General features: G+C 42.4%; 1 protein-coding gene across 6 annotated transcripts in view; it reads left to right on the forward strand.

Moving 5' to 3' along the window:
* KCND3 (potassium voltage-gated channel subfamily D member 3) overlaps positions 1-24654 on the forward strand; it is a 266574-nt gene that overhangs the window by 213334 nt on the left and 28586 nt on the right. For all 6 annotated transcript variants that reach the window (XM_083444375.1, XM_083444372.1, XM_083444377.1 and 3 more), the window contains exon 4: positions 21127-21228. In XM_083444375.1, the coding sequence (XP_083300501.1) occupies positions 21127-21228 (102 nt within the window). The remainder of the gene's footprint in view (positions 1-21126; positions 21229-24654) is intronic.

Here is a 24654-nt window from a genome sequence, read left to right on the forward strand (position 1 = left end):
CTGAACTCTGCATATGCAGTTTGTCTGCTCACCGCTGTGCATGAGCATTTTCAAGGGCTCACAGAGTGCTGTAGAATGCTGATCTGCCCACAGTTCTGCATGTGTGATCAAAATGATCCTGGCAGGCACACACAGCAGTCACCATGCCTAAAACAATGGCGTGACTCAAACCCCCACGTCATTTTAAACTGCCAGCTTACCTTCGGACCTTCTGCAAATAATGCACGTGCCCTGCATTATCTTCAAATAGCGTATGAGTTGAAGGAGGGATGAAGACAAGTGGCAAGCAAAAGACAGCAGAGTATTTGAATTCACGCATATTGCTTCCCATGAAATGTTTTCCAACTGCAGAGCTTCCCTCAGAATCAGATCTGCTTTACTACGCAGATGGCTTTTGAGCCAGCTCCTTTCCTTTGTGTAAATGTGATTGTTCGACTCAAGATCAGCATGATGCATAACCAAAAATGAGAACCAGAAAGGCAATTTCAGACATTTCCCTGCTAAGTCTCTATTATAGCAGCCTGTTCGTTTGGCATACATAAACAGCTCAAGCTTCATTAGCCCCCAGTTAGGACAATTAGGAGCCATTCTAGTGAAGATGTGTAACAACACTGTGATTTGGAAACATAGGCTAGTGAAACAAATCACCATGGCAACTGGAGTGTTTTGATGATAAATGTGAAAGATCTTTTAGATTTCCAATTTCCATAAGTGGACATGGTTTCGTTGTTGCCTATCTTGCTGTAACTATTATTATTATTATTATTATTATTATTATTATTATTATTATACCCCACCCATCTGGCTTGGTTTCCCCAGCCACTCTGGGCAGCTCACAGCATATATCAAAACATACTAAAACATCAAATATTAAAAACTTCCAAACTTCCTGATACTGGGCTGCCTTCAGATGTTGCCAGTCAGATAGTTGTTTATTTCCTTGACATCTGAAGGGAAGGTGTTCCACAGGGCGGGCCCTCAAGAAGGCCCTCTGCCTCGTTCCCTGTAACCTCACTTCTTGCAGCGTAGGAACCAGCAGAAGACCCTCGGAGAAGGACCTCAGTGTCCAGGCTCAACAATGGGGAAGGAGGCTCTCCTTCAGGTATACTGGGTCGAGGTCATTTAGGGCTTTTCTTTGTACAAGTACATAAATATGTCTCTAAAACAGCTATGCTGTGTACCCAGGGCACAGGAAAAAGAAAGAGAAAGAAGGCACTCAAGTAGGAGCTTTGTAATATTTGACAGTTTTTTTGGGGGGAGGGAGGATTTTGTATACAGCTAATGATGAAAGTAATATCCAAGGCACACATATCCACAGGAAGCTCTTATTTTAAAAAGAGTGGAGTGAAAGTAGGGATGTAAGAAAGCATCATTTTCCATACTGCCCCATATTCATTGCATGCTGCAATGTTTCTGTTCTGCTACCATTTGCCTCCCACTGGAACCTTACATTTATCTTCCTTCAGAAATAGGCACAGTCGAGACTGTAATGTCTTTATGGAATATGGTTTCTTTATACATATTTACAACCTGAGACTACCAGCATTTACATATAAAGATGATTCTTTGCTCCTCCCTTAGGAGCAGCAGGCTTAGGTCTGCAAACCAGCCATGCTGCCTGTCCTTTTGTTACTGCCTGCTCCAGTAAGTCTTCCCTCTTCTCCAAGCTGAAACTCTAAACCTTTTCTTTGCCCTGCCCACTAACACAAACACAGCTGGCAGTCTTGCCCTCTGATGGTTTCTTTCAAGGGCCATTGCCAGACTTTGTCCCATGCTGATGGCGCATCTCAGCAGCTATGCCAAGTTGGCCTGGATTGTTAACATAAACTAAATCCAGGGGGGGGAGGGGTTCAGCATTTGGCAAAGCTTGGTTAATCAAACCTTGAGTAATTATAATTTTTACTAAATCCAGCTATTATGGGGAGTCACACACCCCTGCCACAAACTCATAACCATATCTGCTTCAGACATGGGATGAATAAGTGAACATTTCTACTCCTTTTTCTGTTTTCATCAGAATTCTCTGACATCCCATCGCTGTTCTGGGGGTTCTTGCAAACCTTCGCTCCAGAGCCAATTGAGGGGGCACAGGGGGTGCAGGGAGAGAGGAAAGAAGCCTCCCTGCACTAGTGGAAGTCGTTGTGCAGGCTTCTGCTAGCAGGACCTGCTGGTTGAATCTGGCCCATTTTAAGCCAGTGAGCCTCTTTCATGGCACTAATGACTAGCTCTGACCAGCATTTTGCTACCACTTCCTTGGTAAGTTACAGTTTCTGAATGTTCTTCAAAGGCGGCCCCATGCTGAGTGCATTGCAGTAGTTCATTCTTATAGTAACTAAAGCATGCTGTCTCTAGCATGGAGTGGATGCTTTCACTTTCCACATTCACAAAGTAACAAGATGTGGTTAAAAATGTAGCGGCTTTCTGAATGGGTTGATAGAACGGTGTCAGGTCCGAGAAACGATCAGTAATCAATTTAGCAAGTTGACGGTGCAGCCAAAGCAGAATTTGGTGGGCAGGAATGGAGGCAGAGTGGAACCTGGTGGGTTATATGGGTCGAGTCTGACACTATCTGGCTTTTACCAGCTGTTTGGACCACAGTATAGCTTACCTTCCTACCCCAATATGACTTTTCTGGACCAGTAAAGTACTGGGTGTGTGGCAGCTTTGCAACTGCACCGTTCTGGATGGTGATGAAATGTCACACAGAGACAAAATCTGCCCCAACGTGAATGTGTGAAGTTTCTTTATCCTCATGAATATGTGTTAATCTGATTAATTCAGATTTAAAAGTAGCCTGATGGGAGGGATTTTACCATCCATTTGAAAGGGATTGAGTCAGTTCAAAACGTGACTAGGCACGCTCCAATCTAGCTATCTGTCTCTCTAATCGTCTTGTCTATCCTGTGCTTACTTGAGTTCCATATTCTGTGCATTGTTCTATAAATAGATTGGAAATGATGTTCTCCTGTGTTCAAGAAGATGAAATGATGCACAGCATTTGCAGTGACAATCAGTTGCTTTAATAGGGCCAAGGGCAAATAAGATTAAAAAGAAGTTCCACATAAGAGGAGAAGGGAATCTTTTATCTTTGGAAAGTAATGCAGTTAGATCCACAATGAGGTGTAGCCACATTCAGTCATTTTATCAAATTATAGAGGAATATAATGAGTTCTAGCCAATTGAATTTCCATATGCATCCTTTATATTTAATATTTTACAGTGGCAGATATCAGGGTTTCTTCCCCTCTGCCCCCAGGCCAAATGCAGCGGTCTAATGAAGAGGTTCTAAATGATTTTTCCCCTTATTTAAAAAGAACTACACTCTCATCCTCATTATTTCTTTCTGCAATCAAATTATCTGCAAATGTTCCTGGCTTTCTATGAGAATTCCTCATAATTATAAGAAGGGTAGATGGTCTTATAACTATCTGGTGCATGTACATAAATGAACATGCATCGTATTACCTTTAAATATTTCTTTTGTAACTCATTTTGAAGCATGTGGCTTCTGTACGTCTTTTCATAAAAGTAGTGCATTCTCACAGTTTGCTCATTAAAGAATCATGATCACTGAAGGCGCATGATGATGTCTTAGACTTCTCCTCTGCTCTGCTTTCTTGCAAGAAACCAGTTCTCTCTAAGTCTGGCAGTAGTGCCTTGTGCAGTATGGACCCTACATGCTAATGTTCTCATGTACCAATAAGGCACTCTGCAGCAGCAGCTTCTTCTTCACATCTTTGTCTGTGAGAACAGAACAGGAAACGAAAGCATGCTCACGATTTGTGGCTTACTCCTTACCTCCTTGTGGTCTACATCTCTCCTTGATGTTCCTTGGTTTCTCCTATGGCTTGGCAGCTGTTGCTTCATCAAAGTCAGCCACAGCCATATTTTATCCTTGGATAAAGTGGGGAGAAATAGAAGGAATTTTGGATGAATTAATACAGTAGTACCTTGGTTTGCAACCACTTTGGATTATAACTGTTTTGTTTTTTTTTTATAAATTTTTTTATTGCGTTTCTTTCCATAATTTTATAGGTTTATAAACAAATAAAGTAGTTACAAGAAACAAATTTTCTCTTTTTTAACAACAAAAACAAAATAAAACTTGGACTTCCCCACCCCTTCCGATTCTGCGTTCTTTGCATTAACAATGTCAGCATTTTGTTACCTTATTTCATACCTTGTTGTAACTTTCGAATGTTATGTATCCAAATACAATATATTATATCTCAATTTCAATACCTTTAAAATAAACATAACATATTCAATTTAAATTGTCTCCTTTTCTCTTTTGTCACTAATTTTACCATTTACTTAATCATATTCGCAGAAGCTTAACGTTTCCTAATCATGCACTTTCTTAGGATTCATACAGCTTATAATATTTTTTCAGATAATCTTTAAATTTTCCCCAGTCCTCCTCAATTGTTTCTTTATCCAAATCTCGGATTCTGCCGGTCAGTTCAGCTATCTCCATGTAGTCCATCAACTGCGTCTGCCAGTCCTCCAGCGTGGGCAAATCTTGTGTCTTCCAACTCTTTGCAATGAGTATTCTTGCTGCTGTGCTAGCGTACATAAACAAAGTTCTATCTTTCTTTGACATTTTCTGGTCCACCATGCCCAACAGGAAGGCCTCTGGTTTCTTAGGAAAGGTATACCTAAATACCTTTTTCAATTCATTATAAATCATTTCCCAGAAGGCCTTCACTTTTGGGCAGGTCCACCAGAGATGGAAGAAAGTCCCCTCTGCTTCCTTACACTTCCAACATTTGTTGTCAGACAGGTGATGCATCTTGGCTAGCCTGACTGGGGTCATGTACCACCGGTATATCATTTTCATAATGTTTTCCTTCAAGGCACTAGATGCCGTGAATTTCATTCCGGTGTTCCATAACCTTTCCCAGTCTTCAAACATAATATTATGTCCAACATCCTGTGCCCATTTTATCATAGCAGATTTAACTGTCTCATCCTGTGTGTTCCACATAAGCAGCAAGTTATACATTCTAGATAAAATCTTGGTCTTTGGTTCTAACAATTCTGTCTCTAGTTTCGATTTCCCCTCCTGGAAACCAACCTTTTTATCCATTTTAAAAACCTCTTGAATTTGAGCATAATGTAACCAATCTCGCACCTTGTTTTTTAATTTGTCCTGGCTCTGCAACTTCCAACCGTCTCCAATTTTTTCAATTAATTCCCAATATTTCGGCCAATAGGCCTCCATATTGGGTCTTTTTCGAGCTTTGGCCTCCACCGGTGATAGCCACCTCGGTGTTTTACTCTCTAATAAGTCTTTATATTTCATCCAGACTGCAAAAATCGCTTTTCTGACAATATGGCTTTTAAACAATTTGTGAACTTTAACCTTGTCATACCATAGATATGCATGCCAACCAAATGCATTATCAAAACCTTCCAGATCTAGGACGTCGGTGTTTTCTAGCAAAAACCAATCTTTCAGCCAGCAGAAGGCTGCAGCTTCATAGTACAACCTCAAATCCGGCAGGGCAAACCCCCCTCTTTCTTTTGAATCAGTTAATATTTTATACTTTATTCGGGGCTTTTTGCCCTGCCAGACAAACTTAGATATATCCTTCTGCCATTTTCCAAAACATTCCTCTCTGTCCACGATCTGTAGGGTTTGAAACAAGAATAACATTTTCGGCAATACATTCATTTTAATTGCTGCAATCCTTCCCAACAAGGAAAGTTTCAATCTTGACCAAATTTCTAAATCCTTCTTTACTTCCAACCAGCATTTTTCGTAATTGTCCTTAAATAAATTCAAATTTTTGGAAGACAAATAGATCCCTAGGTATTTCACTTTCTTTACCACATTTAATTCTGTTTCTCTCTGAAACCCCTCTGTTTCTGTAAGTGTCAAATTCTTGGTCAAAACCTTGGTTTTTTGTTTGTTCAACTTAAACCCCGCCACCTGACCAAACTCAGATATAAGTTCAAGAACTCTTTTTGTACTGGATTCTGGCTCCTGCAATGTCAAAACTAGGTCATCTGCAAAAGCTTTAAGTTTATATTGTTTCACTCCGACCTCTATCCCTTGTACCAGCCGGTCCTCCCTTATCATGTTCAATAGCACCTCCAGGACTGAAATGAATAAAAGAGGGGATAGAGGGCACCCTTGTCGTGTCCCTTTTTCAATTTTGAACTCCTCCGTCACCACATTGTTCACTATTAATTTGGCCTTTTGCTCTGAATAAATTGCTCGTAACCCATTTTCAAACCCCCGCCCCACTCCCATCCCTTCCAAGTTTTTCTTCATGAACATCCAAGATATATTGTCAAATGCTTTCTCCGCATCAACAAAAATTAACACCGCCCTTGTGTTCCTGTTAGTTTGTAAAAGTTCCAAAATATCGATGATGTTTCTGGTATTCTCATATAAATGTCTACCAGGGAGAAAGCCTGCTTGGTCTTTGTGAATTACTTCAATTAAAACTTTTTTAAGTCTACTTGCCAAAATGTCTGCAAATATTTTGTAATCCACATTCAGGAGTGAGATGGGGCGGTAGTTCTTGAGTTGAGTCTTTTCAGATTCTATCTTAGGTATCAATGTGATGAACGCTTCTTTCCACGTTTCTGGTGCCCTCTTCCCATCCATGATCTGGTTGCATACCTCCAACAAGGGTTGTGTTAAATAGTCTTTCAAAGTCTTGTAGTATTTGGAGGTAAGCCCATCCGGGCCTGGAGATTTGCCTAGTTGCATGTTCTGAATGGCACTTTCAATTTCCTGGGTGGTTATTGTAGAGTTCAAGATTGATCTTTTATCTTGAGTTATTTTTGATAGTCCATTTGTCTTTAAAAAATGATCTATCTCTGATTCTTTCTGAGGCCCCTGTACATAAAGTTCTTTAAAATATCTGTGGAAGCACTTCCTAATTTCCTCTGGTTTCTGCACCGTTCTTCCTTCAATCTCTAGATTTGTAACTGTATTCAACTTTTGTCTTTTTTTCAGCTGCCAAGCTAGCAGCTTTCCACATTTATTTGCTGATTCAAAGGATCTTTGCTTCATCTGTTTTATTTTCCATTCAATCTCCTGATTAATCAATTTTGAATATTCTGCTTGATGGAATTTAATTTCTCTCAACAGATCCTTTGACTTTGGTTTAGTTCTCAATTTTTTCTCTCCTTGATGTATTTTCTCCAGTATTTTATCTTTCTTTCCATTCCAGAGCTTCTTCTTAATTGTATTCTGTTGTATCAGAAACCCCCTCATGACAGCTTTGCTTGCGTCCCAGATCGTTCTTTTTTCTACTGTAGTATTCAAATTTATCTCAAAATAGTCCTTTAGTGTTTTTTGGGCCTTTTTCACAATCTCTTGATCTCTTAAAAGAGTGTCATTCATTCTCCATCTGAAGGAACCGGTTTGAGTAAGTCTGAGATCTAATTTCAGAGCGTTGTGGTCAGAGCATGTTTTTGGGCAGATTTCCACCTTTTTAGTCTTGGGTGCCAGCCCCCTGGAGGTCCAGATTTGGTCGATCCTTGACCAGGACAGGTGGGCCTCAGAGAAGAAAGTTCCTTCTTTACCTAGGGGGTTCTTTGTCCTCCATATATCAATCAAATCCAGATTGTCAGTCATTTCAAAAAAAGTTTTAGGCAGTCTGCCGTCTGATGTTAGATTTTGGTTATAAGACTTATCCATATGTGTAGACACCACTCCATTCATGTCTCCCATCATTATGATGTTAGCATAGTCCAGATAGTCCAGCAGCGTCTCATGCAGCTTCTTGAAAAATTCTGATTTCCCGTCGTTTGGAGCATAAATTCCTAGTATCAATATTTTTTCTCCTTGGGTCTGGATTTCAATTGCCAGAATTCTTCCATATTCATCTTTGAATAAAAATTTAGGTATCAGGCTCTCCTTAGCATAAATCACCACTCCTCTTTTCTTTACCTTGTCTGAGGAAATAAACTCTTGGCCTAGTCTTTTGTTGACCAAAACTTTCCTGTGGAGCCTGGTCACATGGGTTTCTTGTAAACAAATAATATCCAATTGTTCTTTCTTCAATATATGAAACAGTTTCCTTCTTTTCTCCGGGGAATTTCCGCCATTTATATTCCAACTGAGTAGCTGCAGAGACATCCTGAACTATTCTGTTACACCTAGAGCGGTGTATCTTCTTTTTCCTCTAATTCCGAGGGTTTAGGCGTCCCTCCGCCTGCTGGCAGAGTGGGTCCTGGTTTGAGTATAGGCCAAAGGGCTGCTGCTTCTTTTTGGAGATCTTCTCCGTGGTCGTGCTGGAACTTTTGTAGATCCTCTGGTAATCTTATTTTAACCTTCTTCTGTTTGTAAGTAAATGATAGTCCTTGTGGGAACTCCCACCTATAAGGGATTGAGTTAAGTCTCAACAACTTAGCCAATTCTGAATAGGTGGCTCTCAGATCCAATAGCTGTTTAGGAATATCTCGGTAGATTTCCACCCTTTTCTCTTGTATCTCAATTGAGTTTTTGAAGTGTAGGCCTAATATTTTGTCTCTCTCCTCTCTTGATCTCAAAGCTATTAGACAGTCTCTAGATCTATCTTTTCTTACCAATCTTCCCAGTCGAAAAGCCGATACTATTTTAAAATCACTTTCTTCTTTTAAGCCCCAGAACTTTGAAAATTCTGTTGTCAAAAATCCAATCAAATCTTCTTGTTCGATTTCTGGGACCGCCCTAAACCTAAGATTAGTCTCCCGGTTTTTCAGTTCCACCAAAGAGAGATAGGTTTGTTGGTCCCCTATCTGTTTATGCAGAGGCTTGACTTCTGCTTTAACTTCCTCAACCTCTTTTTTAGCTGATGTTGCAATTTCAACGGCTTCCCCTGCCAATTTACGGTTCTCTTCCGTTGCTCCTTGCAATTTTTCAATTGCTTGGGTGTGTTGGGAAACCTGATCTGTCAATTTCTGGATCGAGGATGTAGCTTGGTCAATTTTTGTTGATTGGTTATCAATTTTTTGATTTAATGTTGACAATTGTTCCAAAACTTGTTTCAGTGCTGCCTCTGCTCCTCCTGATGCCATATCTTCCTCTTCAGATTTTTCAGGCTTTTCACTTTCTACTTTTTGTGTTGCAAGCACAGCAGGCACTGATAGTCTACGTCCCTGAGTTAAAGTTGTTTGCAAAAGCTGTGCCTGCTTTTTTGCTTTTTCTTTTTCCTTAGCTTCCTTAGCTTTGGCTGCTCTTGTCTTTCCTGTACCACTCATCAGTCAATGTTCAAGGTCAGATGTTGTAATCCCATGGGAAAGACAAGTCCAAATTTATAAACAGTCTGGAGAAAGAAAGTAAGCAAAAAAACTTTTCCCAGGCCTTTGTTATCCAATGTCCTCTAGGGGGAGTGCCACCAAAAGTTAGTAAGAAGAAGGTAACTTTTCCGCCATTAAAGTTTCCGTTTTCAAAAACAATTTTAAAAGCAAGTTAGTTCCAAAACACTAAGAAAAAAGTCCTGCAGAGCACTTTAAAACGTTTAACAATGTTCCAACAAGGTGCCTGCAATTGTATCCACTCAAACTAAGTAAGCCCAAAGGTTGCACTTCAGTCACAAAAGTATCTGGAAGTTTGTAACAGTTCCGCAGTCAAGCAACTTCACCCGGCCACCCGAAGATTTGGGGTTAGAGTCTTCCCTCGCCCCATGGGGGACCGCTCCAAGTCCAATTTAAACTGTATTTTTTCTTCCTTTAAGAATAGAATTTCAAGTGTGCACGAAAGTCCCACTTTAAAGCCTTAAAGCTTCCCTGTTCACAGCGCTTTCCGCTCTTTAAACAGTCTGCTTTGATCTTATAAGCAGTGCCGGAAGACGGACTTCCTCTTTCTCGTCTCCCGGTTTCAGCCAAATTTCTTCAAGTTATTGTAACAAATCTTAAGTCCTTACTCACGGGTTTGCTGTTTCAGAGTAGTATTTTTTGGAAGAAAGGTCAGCGCTCATCCGTGACAGCCGCGCGGCTTCGCCTCCGCAGAAAGAGCGATGAACTCACAGCACCGCTCCCCCTCCTTCACTCCGGAACCCCTTACGGGGTCCCTTCCGCGAATTTGGGGTCGCTCCAGGTGCCCGCCGAGTCCCACGGCCACGGACTCTCTCTGTCCGTGGTTTTTCTTGATGGGTTGCCGCTGCGCCGTAGCGAAACAACCCTTTTCTGCGGTGCCCCTCTTCAGAGCTCGAAGAGGTCCGCCATCACGGTTTCGCGCCGCCTCCGGAAGTGGATTATAACTGTTTTGGATTACAACCACATCAAACCTGGAAGTGTGTGTCCCTTTTTTTTGGATTACAACCCGTTTTTTTGGATTACTACCCATTTTTGGGGGGGGAGGCCCCATTGGTGAAAGCGCCAGGGTTACAACCTGTTTTGGTTTACAACTGGACTTCTGGAATGGATTATGGTTGTAAACCAAGGTACTACTGTACCGGGTTTGGAGAAAGCTTGACTGCCATCAGTGGAGGCTCTGAAACCAACACAGGGAAGCCTCAGTGCAGATCCTTGCCCACTCACCACCACTGCTGCTCGCCCACTTCCCACTGCCTGCCACATGGCTGCCCACCCGCTGCCACTACCGCCACCTGCCCTCCACTGCCACCTACCCACTCGCCACCATTGTACCTCCACCAGCTCATGTGGAGAGCAGTGGGCAGGCAGTGAGCAGGTGGTGTCTGGCAGCAGTGAGCAAGCCATAGAATGTTAATCAGCCCAAGGCCTAGTTATAGAGAAATGTTTTTGCCTGGTGCTTAAAGATATGTCATGAAGGTGCCAGGTGAGCCTCCCAGGGGAGAGCAGTCCTCAAACAGGAGAGCAGGCTGCAAAAGCACCTTCTGATAAGTGGGGGCACAAAAGTTCTGTTCACATCACCCAGGTGACAATCTAGTAAGAAATCTTAGCAAATAAATGAAAGCAAAATGTGGGGATTTGTTTCATCCCTCATCTTCTTGGCACACAGTTCTCTTTTAAAGCTGGAGATCTTTTCCTTTCCAAAGGGAAAGGGGTCACGTAATAAGAAGCCTCTGATCGTTGCAGTTTGATGAAAATTAGCAGATACTTTTTGGGCTAAATGAGTTTAAGGGCCATCTTGCTGTTTTTTTCAAAGTTGTGTGTGTACCCTGACAAAAAAGAAGAAATTACATCTCAGAACATTTTTAGATGACCTGCAGTTGGCATGTTTTAGTGACCCATACAGTAAATTTAAAACTGCCCTTGGCTGCACATTAACGTGCAATAACTACTTAATTACGCTCTGGCAGTTGCTACAGAAAGAGTTGATGTGAGTGTCTGGGGCAATTATGCAGATGATGCTTATTCACCAGTGGGGGGGGGATCTGGAGAGAATCAGCACAGAAAAGCCTTGTATTTAGTACAGGTGTTGCAAACCTGAGCTCTACTGGGCTGTCCCAAGGTTTTCCCAATTTCAGTTTTCACTTTGAAGATAGTAGTTTTAATGGAACAGAAATATTTCTCTAATATATTGAGGGTTGCAATGTTAATCCATTGAAATGAATGGGCATGACTAACTTGGGTTCTTTACTTCCCATGGTCTTTTCTGAGTAGAATCAAGTTGGAGACAAGCCTTTCTATTTCTTTTTCTTTAACCCTGTTCAGGGCTGTCTGCCTCCATTGCCCCCACCGGCACCTCACTCTTGCTTCTCTCTCCTTCCCAGATCAGTCACGTTGTTGCTGGTCAGGGATGATGTACTGAATGGGATGGCATCATGATAAATGTTGCCTGGGCTGTGTAATCATGCCACTGGCGCCAACTCTATAGGGCTGAGGTGTCCTCCACCCCTACAATATTTGTTGGCAGGGGGCTGAGCCTCTTAAAAGTTGAGGAAGCAGAAAAGACCCTGCCCCAAGATGTGTACACAATGCGGCATGACATGGCCTACCACCGCCGTCTACAAACCTGTCCAGACCACTTTGGACTGCTGCCACCACCACCTGCAAGGGCACCCAAGCTGCACCCACCTTCCACTGCCTTACCTTTGCTGGCTCTCTGCTGCCGCCACCGCAACAAGGCCAAGGCATCCTCCGATACTGCAAGGCTTCCCTTGAGGCCTGCCGTGGCTGCAGACGTACTTCCAGAAGCCTGGCCACACTGCCAGAAGTACATCTGTGGCTGTAGTAAGCCTCAATGGAGGCCTCATGGCACATTGGCCTCATCGTACCAGAGGAGAACTGGTGAAGGTAAGGCAGCAGGCGGCTGGTAGTGAGCAGGTGGGCATGGACCTGGGTGCCCTTTCAGGCAGTGGTGATGGGCTGAGGCAGCCTGAGCGCCCTTGCAGGCAGCTGGTGGCAGAAGCAGTGGCCACAGGCCACTTCACATGTGCCTCGTTGCATTCCTTTGTATTCTCTGCTCCTCCTCTTACTCTTTAGCACCTTCTACTGTACTATATTCTCCAGTCATGATGCCCCACTGAAATATTCAAATCTGGTTTCAACACAGCACATTCACACAGAATCCCAGTAGGAACATAATGTTACGCCTTGAAGATTAGGTTTGTTCTTTGTTTTATTTTGAGTCATTTGAGCTGATTTCTAAGGCCACGGTGCAACCTGATATTCTTGGGAAAGAGATTTGTAGAAGCTGAAAAACATATTGGTTGATTGGCTGCATGTGCCTTGAAGAAAATCAATATCTTGTGGCGGTGATTCACAAATGCTAGTGTGATAAGAGCCTGTAAACCCTATTTTTGGATGTTGTTTTGGTGCAGCTGTTTCTCCTCTCCTGATCCCTTCGATGAGCACATCACTGTGTGTATAGATGCAAGTACGCTGTTAGTGTGGAAATGGCAGGGAAAGTTGCTAGGAGACTACAGCTTGTTGACATGAACATTACCAAATCTGGAAGGCAATGTACGGAGGAAGCTAAAATAACAGATTTCCCAGATACTCAAATCACCAGGTTTGGCACCTGATCTCTGCTGAAAGTTTGCAGCCAATAATTTAAGTTATACATTGTACATAAACACTACCCATTACGATAAAACTTTGCCCAATGGCTATCTAGAATTCACCCTTAGCTTCATAAAGAGCTATTGAAGAATCTTAGCTCAGTTGCAGTCTGAATGTATGAGATGTTCAGTGTGCAGTATTAGCCCCCCCCCCACATGCAAAGACGGAACAAGTCTTCATAACTAACCTGTTGTACCAGAACAATTTGAACCCTTAGTAATGGATTTGCCACTCTCATTTGTATTTTTGAAATTCTGCTGCTACTGTTTTACTGTGTGTTTTTATAGCAATTTTGTTCTTATCATGATCTTTGATTGTTTTTATTGTAAGCTGCTTTGAGGCTCAAAAGATTAAAAAGTGACATATACATGTACATATTTTTTTAAGGGGATAAAGAAAGAAAAGGGTTTCCTTTAAAAACCAAAAGAACAAGCATACCGATATATGATGCTCTGTTGCTTCAATTTAAGACGAGGGAAAGCTATGATGAGGTGAATCTTCCCATGGAGCTTTTTCAGATCAGGACTTGCAGGCAGCTAGGAGGTTGCAGAGCACTGGAGAAACATTTGTTGGAAAGGAAAAGACATACACCACCCACAGCTACCTTGCAAATGATAAAGTATGCCCAAAATGGCACCCACCCAAATACTAAAGTACTGTAAAAATACAGATACCGTATCTATGATTACCATTAGAGTGAAAATCCTGCCCTGAGTGGCATTAGATGTAAGAAGGAAGGAGTTGAAATTAATAATACCTCCTCTAAACATTGGTCATGAGTGGTAACATCAATTATTTGTGGCTCCTCATTTTCATAATATGGCCTTGGAACTGAACCTAAGTTGATTGTCATTGCGGGAGTCATCTTTCTGTGCCCTTCACCATAGAAAGTGATTTCTTCACTAGATTAGCATTACAGTATGTAGCCCATTACCCAGGGACGCGGGTGGCACTGTGGGTAAAAGCCTCAGTGCCTAGGACTTGCCGATCGAAAGGTCGGCAGTTCGAATCCCCGTGGCAGGGTGCGCTCCCGTTGCTCGGTCCCAGCGCCTGCCAACCTAGCAGTTTGAAAGCACCCCCAGGTGCAAGTAGATAAATAGGGACCGCTTACTGGCGGGAAGGTAAACGGCGTTTCCGTGTGCTGTGCTGGCTTGCCAGATGCAGCTTTGTCACGCTGGCCACGTGACCCGGAAGTGTCTCCGGACAGCGCTGGCCCCCAGCCTCTTAAGTGAGATGGGTGCACAACCCTAGAGTCTGATACGACTGGCTCGTATGGGCAGGGGTACCTTTACCTTTTTATGTAGCCCATTAGATAGCAACAGATGAGAACCAGAATGAAATCTATGGTGCATAGTCTGGTGTGTTGCGTCGTGTGTGCGTGTGCATGCTCTAATGCCTTTTTGTGTGTGCAAATTTTCCATTTGTAGAATGCGCAGAAAAGTTCCAACCATCATGTTGGGAAAATGCACCCAAACATTTTTTAAATGGTGATTCAGCGGGGGGGGGGGTGCTTATTGATATGACCTTAACAATGTGATGATGACATCTCTTGAAGAGTTTCATCTCAGCTAAGCATCTCAGCTCCAAGAGTTTCTGAAGAAAGCTGATCATCTAGATCCATTTCAATCTGGTTTCAAGCCTGGTTATGGGACAGAGATGGTTTGGGTTGCCTTGGTGGATGACTTACGTCGGGAACTAGAGTAGGTGGGTTGCCTTGGTGGATGACTTACGTCGGGAACATTAGCTTCTAGAGCAAGCATTCCTCACCTTTTTGGATACTTGAGCATATTTGCAAACCAGAAAACTGTCATGGACACCATGTGCAACAGAGCACACACTGTAACCTATTATATTGGCTACAATAGAATACTTCTTTCAAGTCTAATTTTGAAAAGGGGAGAGGACCCTGTGGGTGCCAAGGAGAGCCTCTGTGGCCCCATGGGCACCATGTTGCTGATCCTTGTCCGTAAATAACAAATTTCATGACTCTCTGGTGTACCTTGAAGCTCCACATATAGCTGACTTTTGGCTTCTTTCGTGTAACCGAACTGAGACCAATCTGTATTCGAGACACATAATTGCCTGAGAAATTGTGTATGTACGTTAGAGTTCAAAAGGTTAAACAATTCTTATTAATAGAGTGCCAGACTCACTGATGCATAAACACTAATAATGTTTCTTGGCTCATTATGTTCAGAAGTGTCCATAGCAGCTATTTACCCCTTGCTACATTGTGTGTCTTTTTGGCATGGCATATTAAAGGGAAGAGAGTGCTATAGGACCCTGGCAAGCACAGTTCAGCGTAGTCAATTTTTATTATTTTGCAGTTAACTGTATAATTATTACCTTTAATGACATTTAGGCAATTAAGGCTGCCATCTTATACCCACTTATCTGGAGAAAGTCTCACTGAAATCAGTACCTGGGTATGTATGGATGATATAGATTGCGCTGAAATGCCACACACCTGTTGCACATATACGCGGGCAGAAGCTCTGTTCGGCAGAGTAGGATTTATTTCCGAGTAAATGTGCATCAAGAACAGACTGCAAATCAAATCAAAGGGAAGTTATTGCTATGGCATGCAGTACAAGTATTGCAAGTGTGCACAGCAAGATGAGAAACAACTTAGGTACGGGGGTACACAATTCTTCATAGATGAAGAAAAGCAATCTAGTATCCAGGCAAATCAGAAGTTTAAAAGCTGTTTGATTAAAGAGGTCTATTCTGAACATGATACTTGCATTAGTCACTAAGATTCTGTTCAGCCCTGTAACTAAAAATCAAATGTGGACGCATTTCCCCCCCAGTATCTATGGCTTACTGTTACTACACAAATATGCAGTTTACTGGAGAGGAGCTCATAGTTGCTTTGCTCCTCTCCAGTTCTTTTTACTCCTGCACCACACTGGGCTCAGTATATTGTGTATTGTCTAAGATTGCTGTATCTTGAAGAACAAAAAAGAGGACAGCCCAAGCCAGAGAAAGAGGTGTGTGGGCAGGCAGGGACGCCGCGCCTGTACGCCTCTTTCCCCAACTCGGGCTGGCAGTAGTGCGCAGAGCAGCCTGAGCCCAAGCTTTGGATTTTGGATTTGATATCCTGCTTTAGCACTACCCAAAGGAGTCTCAAAGCGGCTAACATTCTCCTTGCCTTCCTCCCCCACAACAAACACTCTGTGAGGTGAGTGGGGCTGAGATACTTCAGAGAAGTGTGACTAGCCCAAGGTCACCCAGCAGCTGCATGTGGAGGAGCGGAGACGCGAACCCAGTTCACCAGATTACAAGTCTACCACTCTTAACCACTACACCACACTGGCTAGCTTGAAATATGGAGGCGTGAAATATACTCGGAGTTGAGAGTGGATTTCATGCTCTTTATTCAGCTCATAGTGGTGAGGAGGAATGAAAGTTTCCCCACAATATCTGCTTTATATACATTATTTACACAATGGGCTGCACGTGATTGGCTAATTCCGGGATTCTCCTGTAGGCCAATCAGGTTGTGGATTCACTTCCACCTGGAGCTGGATTGGGTGGCTCCTGCAGACCAATCATACTGCTGCATTGTTCTAGAACCAATCATACTGTTGCATTTTGGATCCTATGCAACTCAGTACATAACAGGGCAGGACCATAGCTCCTACCTGATCTTCACTGCGACAGCCTCACTCTGCTGCGGCGCTTCCACTTCTGGGGCACAGCGCCTCCCAAGCATCATCTGCTACTAGAGGCAGCTGTTCCACTCTTCCAACTGGTAGAGCCAGCCCTGGTGTCCAGCAGTCAAAAAGAGGCCATTTTAATCCCTACAATGGAAAGCCAGTTTCTGCCTCCCCCAACATATCTACATTTTACCAATGTCTTTATTCAACACAGAAGTAAACAAGACAAGTTCTGCTAGGAATTGGACAAATAAAAAGTATGACACACTGACCTATTTAAAGGGCTAAATTAGAATTCTGCTTAATTATCGTTTTTCAAAAATGTACCTGGGCTAATGTTATTTTTAATTTAATCTTTTTGTTGTTTAACCAGCCATTTGATAGCTGTTTTTTCATGAGCAGCTTTTCGGGGAGTGGCCGCAGCTGTAAGTGAATGGTGGGGCAGATTGTAGGTCTTTTCCATACACTCAGCATGCTTAAGACCCATGTAACCTGCATTGTTCACACACAGCACACATGGGACTGTATCAGAAGAGTGGCTGCCATTCAGCTCTGACTGCATGTGAAAGGTATCTGAGTGTGACAAGTACATTGAGCCTCTCAAAAGCATATTCTGGGTTGTCCTGTGGGTCTCTGACTATAGAGGGCATTGAGAAATCAAAAGCAATCAGCCCCTTATAATGGAAGCTCAGCTGCCGGGGGTGGGTGAGTACAGTGAGCTGAACTCCAGTAGATAGTCTATGGAAATGAGTTAGAATGCAACCCACAGCCTCATTATGTTAACTGCAAATTAACTTAACAGCTTTGTTTAAACCTCAGCTATTTCAAATAAAGGAAAGATGAACTAGGGGCTGTGTGACAAGTTTCTGAGAGTTGAGTTTCATAGGCAGCATATAATATACCAGCCTTCATTATTCTGGTTCCCTCCAGGATCCTGGTGCATGTGAGTATATTACAACCTTTGCCAACCCCCTCCAGATGTTTTGGACTACAATTTCCCCCAGTCCCAACCAGCACTGACTGGGGCTGATGGGAGTTGTACTCCAAAACATCTGGAAGGTGTTGGCAAAGGCTGCAGTATGCTCACATGCAGAATATGGATTGGACAAAGTGTACTCTGCCTACTGCTTACACATAATCTAAAAGTATCAAAAGATCAGCAAGCCTATCCACACCCCAATACAGGACAACCTTTGTGCAGTCCTCAACAGATCAAGGGGTGCCCTCTGAGCAGGACCTTGGGGGCAGGGCTGTACTTAGCAAAGTGAACACCCAAATTCACCAAGGCTGAGTTGATTAACTTTGAGGTAAGTGAAGTAATATACATAAGCTGTTCCTCCTATGGCAATTAAGTCCAGAATTTAAAGCTACCTAGTTGTATGAGTGGGGGAAAACAGGCACAACGTAAAAGGCACCCAGATAGTGGATCAAGCTAGTCAGCCAAGTCATACAAGAAGCCTGTGTACCCTACGTGTAGAACCTTACATTTGTCCCTTTTTAATTTCATTTTGTTAATTTGGGCTCAGTTCTCTTCTTCTGTTAAGGTCATACTGAACCTTGATTATATGTTCTGTGCCATTAGCTACCCCTCACAGTTTGGTGTCATGTGCACATTTGATGAGCATTCCCTCAATTCCTTCATCCAAGTCACTAATAAAGATGTTGAACAACAGGCCCAGGACAGAACCCTGCGGTACTCTACTTGCCACTTTTTTCTGTATGATGAGGAGCCATTAATGAGCACTCTTTGGGTTTGGTCAGTCAACCAACTACAAATCCACCTAACAGGTTACCTTGTCCCATTTTACCAGCTTCTCCACAAGAATATCATGGAAGACTTTGTCAAAAGCCTTAATGAAATCAAGATACACTACATCCACAGCATTGCACTGATCCATCCAGCTTGTAACTCTATTTTATATATATATGTATGAGATTTATCTGGCATAGCTTATTTTTGAGAAACCCATGCTGGGTCTTAATAATCACAGCATCCCTTTTCCTAAATGCTCACAGACCAACTGTTTAATTAACTGTTCTGTTGATATCAATCGTATCATTGTCACACATAAAATCCATGATTATGTTCTTTAAAATGTTGTAACTTACTGACAGACCTTTTTTGTGTAAAAAATGACCAATAAGTTGTTGCTACTAAATAAAAAGCTGCTGACTTGTATGGGCAGTACTAAGCTAGATGGAACATTGGTCTTATAGCAGCTTCTTAAAATAATGACTTTTGTTTGCTGTTTCTCATTATGTCAATTACTCTGTGAATAACTTGCTCATTCTCCTGCCCCACAAAAGTAAGCGTCTCTATATGCAATTATTGGAGAGAGGGCACCCAGATCTGACACCAGTTAATTATGTGTGTGTGTGTGTGTGTGTGTGTGTGTGTATTGGGGGGAGTGTTAAGTACTGAGTTGAATAGGATCCATAATGCAGCAGTCTGATTGGTCCTAGAACAATGCAGCAGTATGATTGGTCTGCAGGAGCCACCCAATCCAGCTCCAGGTGGAAGTGAATCCGCAACCTGATTGGCCTACAGGAGAATCCCAGAATTAGCCAATCACGTGTGGCCCATTGTGTAAATAATGTATATAAAGCAGATATTTTGGGGAAACTTTCATTCCTCACTACTATGAGCTGAATAAAGAGCATGAAATCCACACTCGACTCCAAGTATATTTCAGGGGGACACACAAACTGACCTCTCTTCATACAGAGAGAGACTTCTTTCCGTAATCAGCAGAGATAGATGCTTTGTAACCTTGGTAACACTGGCACAGTTTGTGTGCCAAAAAGGTGCTGCTGAATTCAAAATGTTTCACAAAAGATTTCAAGCATCAGAGCCAGTTACTGAAAGCACAATGAAACACAGTTTAACTTTTCTCCCACTAAATTGCTGGATGGGTTTCAGGAGAAAACGAAGCTTAATATGTATGGGAAAAGAAGAGTGATTGGTGTCTTAGAATAATCAAAATATGAAAAATAGATTCAGTTATGACAACAACAACAAAAAACAACAACGGTCCATATAGAAAAGAACCTAAACAGCAGCCATGGCATGTCTTTTATTATGACCAACTGAAAGGCACAAAATACTGAGATACCTTTCTAGTTTCACAGAAGTCTTCCTCATACAGGATGTTAAAGAAGAGAAGGGTAGAAAAATATACAGGGCCACCCTAATATGTTTTACTGTGTGAAGCAAGAACAAGATGGCTCTTAACTTTGGGAGTTTCTGATGGTCCTAGGAAAGGGATTGTGCCATTGCTACTCTTTAACTGTTTCCACCCTCGTCTTTGATAGTTAAGGCATTTTCATGTGACCCTCCTCTTCTGTTTCATTTAATCTATGCTGTGCTGCTTTCACTTGGAATTGTTTTACTTGTTTTTATAATTGTATATCAAATGTTTTACTTCTTTTATTGGTTTTGTTGTTGTTGTAACCCACCCTGCGACCTTACAGTGAAGAATGGGTCAAAACCCTAAAATACATAAAATGCACATGCTAATGTTTGTGCTGTTACAGCCCGACCCATTGTGCATTATCATGTGAGTAAGCACCACTAATTGAAGTTAGTGTGCATAAGACTGTACCATAAATGTAGAAAATGCTTACATTTTTTTATTTCCTAATAACCTTTTGAGATAGGGCATCAATATTCCAAGTTAACGTTAGAATAAAGCTAGGAGATTCTGAATTGACCCAGGTCATCCAATCAGTCTAAGGCTGCATCTGCACTATAACTTTATCGTACCACTGTAAACAGCCATGGCTTCTCCCAGAGAATCCTGAGGACTGTGGTCTGCTAAGAGCTACAATTCTCTCAGTGGTTTAACAGTCAATCCATCTTCCCAATGAACTTTGGGAATTGTAGCTCTGTGAGGTGAATACTGGTCTCCTAACAACTCTTGGCACCATTACCAAACTACAGTTCCCAAGATTCTTTGGGAACTTTCAATGTGACTGTTTAAAGTGGTATGATACCGCTTTAAATACACAGCACAACTGAGACTCAAGGCTGATCCAGGATTCTATAGTTTTCAGAATACAAACCCAGCTCTTCCCAACATCTAGCCTCTGGAATTTTGGAAGAACACACAGTCTTAGGTTTCATTGGAAATCCTGGTTCCTTGCTTCAGTCATGTTCCTCTTCCATGAATAGAAAACAGTTTTTAAAAAAATAAATAACAAAGCTTTTCCTTTTCAGAAAGTAAGGTAAAAAAAATCACGGGGATTCAAACAGTCGAGCTTATGATCGGCAAGCCCAAGAGGCTCAGTGGTTTAGACCACAGTGTCACCCACATCCCTTCTTTCAGAAAGTAAAACTAGTAAGACACATGTATTTTTTTTTTTTAAAAAAGGAGGAAATAATAAAACTGTCAACAAATACAGTATGATGAAAAGTATATCTCTTCTAAAGCAACAAAAACTGAAGACAAATCATGGTTATCACTCACACAAAAGAAATCAAGGTTGATATATAGATGAAAGTCTAACCTACTCCCCACCTTGCTTCCTTCCACAGAAAGCCCGGCTGGCCAGGATCCGCGTGGCCAAGACTGGCAGCTCCAACGCCTACCTTCACAGTAAGCGCAATGGCCTCCTTAATGAAGCCCTGGAGTTGACGGTATGTACAGGAAAAGCAAGCCCTTTCAGAGGAATGTTGAAAGCATATCCACCCCTTCTTCTTCTTCTTCCATTGTCGCTCCCTATGTCAGTATCGTAGGCAGGCTTGAGCTGTGCTATAATTATGCTATAATTTTACTGTATGCGCTAAATGTAGGTAGCTGGAATACAATTGCAGAAGGAAAGAGTTGCAATGGAAACATACTGGGCTTTTTGTGGAAAGCACAGGATTGGTGCTTTAATGGTGACAGAAAGACAAAGAGTACCAATAATCCAGATCTGTGATTGGTATTCTCAATATATTTAGACTAGTGTAAAGGTTGCTGGAGTAAATTTAGAGAACTTACATCAATGATAGGACCCACATCAGGGTTTATGAAAACATTAGCTTCAGGCTTTACATTAAGAAGGACTTCTTAGCTCCAAGAGCAATTTAGCAATGAAACGGGCTGTCTAGAGAGGGAGATAGATCTCTGGGGTATGTGTGTGTGTTTTTAAGGATGGACAAGCTATCTAAACCAGGCATCCCCAGCCTGCGGCCCTCCAGATGTTTTGGCCTACAACTCCCATGATCCCTAGCTAACAGGACCGATGGTCAGGGATGGTGGGAATTGTAGTCCAAAACATCTGGAGGGTCGAAGGTTGGGGATGCCTGATCTATACTATCTACAGAAATGGTTAAATGCTGCATAGCCATTAGGAGCAGCTTGTACTCTGACTCAGGAGTAGTTGAAGTGGTGCAGAGACTGGTGGCCCTCCAGATGTTCTTGGACCACAACTCCCATCATTCCTAGCCATTGGCTATACATCTGAGACTGTTGGGAGTTGGAGTTCAACAAAATCTGGAGGGAACCAAAGGCAAGCTATACAGAAAATATCAGAAAGCAGCAGCAATTGCAGATGTTTAAATTCCAGCCAACAAGGACTTGAAGGTTTCAGTCCTGCAAGATGGAATGTCTCCTAGCATTACCCACACAAACTACCTGTCACCGTGGTTGTTTCACGTCCAGCAGCAAAGTATTTTGAAGCTAATCTTAGTAACTCAATGAAAGGGAGGAAAGTGTGAAGTTCATCAGATTTCTCAGCAGATGTAACATCAGTATGAGCTGGTTGTTATATTAAGCCTGATCAAGGCCAGAGCAAGTATTAACACATTTTCAAGGATTTTGCTTTTTTAAAAAAGCAGTTCTCAGTCAAGGAAAATTGCCTAATGGAGGCAACCTAATGCACAGCTCGTGTGTCTTTGCTCACTCATCTGATCTGTCACACACAGCAATCGCTACACCTGTTAGTAAGCACCACAGCCTGCCCTGACACTATGAGTATGAGAACACTTAACTGGAGGTTCAGTTATTTTGAAATCGAGGGAGCTTAGGATCAAAGCAGCACCTACTATGGATGCTATGGGGATACCAGTGAGAATGGCCTTCCTGTGGTGAGTGTTCTAAGCCGTAACATGAAGATGCGCACATGGACCTCCACATCTCTGCCAACAGCCAAGGCTGGTGCTAATAGCTCAGCAGTTTACAAGGCATGGAGACCTTGGATGTTTGAAAAGCCCAATGAACTGTGATGCAACACACTCTCTAATCCTTCTGGCCCACTCCTCTTGCTGTGGGCGGTGAATTCTGCCTAAACACAGGGCACCATGGCCATTAAGAGGTTTGTTCATTCCCTCTGCAGAAGCCAGCTGCTTGTTTTCCTTTCATTCTGGCACAAACCTCCTTGGGGCTTCCACATGCTTAGGAAACTGGTGCAGAGGGTGTGTTAAAAATTGCAAAGAATGAGGGAAATGTATGCTTTCAATGTGGGAAGGGTAGGGAGCCCACTCTAGGTCATAAGAACCTGGAGCTACTCGCACCAGCACCCAGGAGAAACACACAAACTTTCCCATGTGGTTCCAATCTATTTCTCCATTGTGCAACTGTAATTTATGTATTGTCAACTAAATGTCTGACATGTGGCCCCTTCAAGAGAAACAGCTCCGCCCCAGGAAGCCAGCTTTTGGAGATCTGGCTAGAGGAGTGAGTAACTACTCTGTGCAGGCTCCCATGTTTCATCATGAATAAAGTTTGAGTTACCATTAATTTAGCTTGTAGTGAGTTCCTTCATAAACTACAGAAGACAATAGAGCAGCTAGAATAGGAATCACATGCTATATAGGACCATTTTTTGAGGCATCCCTGTAGCACCTATGGTGTGTGTTACAGCTCTCATTTCCAATAATACATGCTGAGACGGTTGGGATACCATTCTTACATTCAAGCTGAACAGATGCTTCCTGCTTTTAAAGCCCATAAAAGGTACAACACATAGTCAACATTGTCAGAGTAAAATACAGGGTCCCTCTACCCATGAAGTAACAAATCCAGTTGCTTAGGGTGTTGAAAGCCTGAAATCTCTAGACCTTCTCTCCAGTCCACCAGCCCTTTCTGAAGCTTGGCACCTGTTTTGTTTTAAATCTGCCTTGACTTAAAACACTCCCCCCCCCCTCCTTTTTAGTATTCCAAACTTTTGTTTTGCTAGCTTAGCTTCACTTGAGGTAACTGGCCATTTTAAAGTTACAGAAATCTAAACAATGCACTGTACTGTGATGAAAACAATCACAAATCTTGCAGGGGCATCTTGAAGACTTCAAAAGTAATTGTGACATGAGTTTTTGTCACTTGCATGCCTTTCAACAGAACCATGAAACAATCTGAAAGATGTTTAGGCTGATAAGGAAAATGTAGCTGCACCTTTCCCAATCTCTGCATCTGCAGGTGAGGAAAAGTTTGCCTGCTAAATTTTGGTGCGGTTTGTTCCACAGCTGCTAAAGGCACACAAGAAAGCCTGCCAGGAAGTGTGGGGTGCCTTGGAGAGAGGTAGATTAATTCCACCCCAGACTCAAACACTGACCAGCTAGGATTGTTCTTTTCACTAGAATGGCCATCCTTTGTTTACTTTTCTTTGCAGAACATCCTGATTGCCACTTCTCTGTTGCCCTCCTACATTTTTGCAGACCTGATTTGTGAGAATTTTGTTGCTGTAATAAAACACAATTGCACAGCCGGCTTGTAAAGCTCTTTTGAGGCTTTTAAAGGTTCCTGCACTTTTAATTAAACGTTGCTTGTTTGCAAGCCTAGCCTTTTTTTGTTGCTGCCCAGTGAGCATGGGTGAGGGGAGGAACAGACTATTGACTGCATTTTCAGAAGCCTCTCTTACATTACAATTACACACACACACAGGGCTGTGCCCCTGCTCTTATTGCTTGCCAACCCCAATATGGTAGCCATCACTATAAGCAAATACAAAGTTGTATTTCCCTTGTATAAATGCATACAGTGAGGGGGGGTGTTTGAGGAGGGGGGGGAGATAACATCTGCTCAGCCTTGCAATCGACCATATCTGGCCCTGATTCTGTTGATACCAATTTTTCATTCTCTAG

The sequence above is a fragment of the Podarcis tiliguerta genome, assembly GCF_965153285.1.
Source record: "Podarcis tiliguerta genome assembly, chromosome: 6".
NCBI classification, from domain to species: domain Eukaryota; kingdom Metazoa; phylum Chordata; class Lepidosauria; order Squamata; family Lacertidae; genus Podarcis; species Podarcis tiliguerta.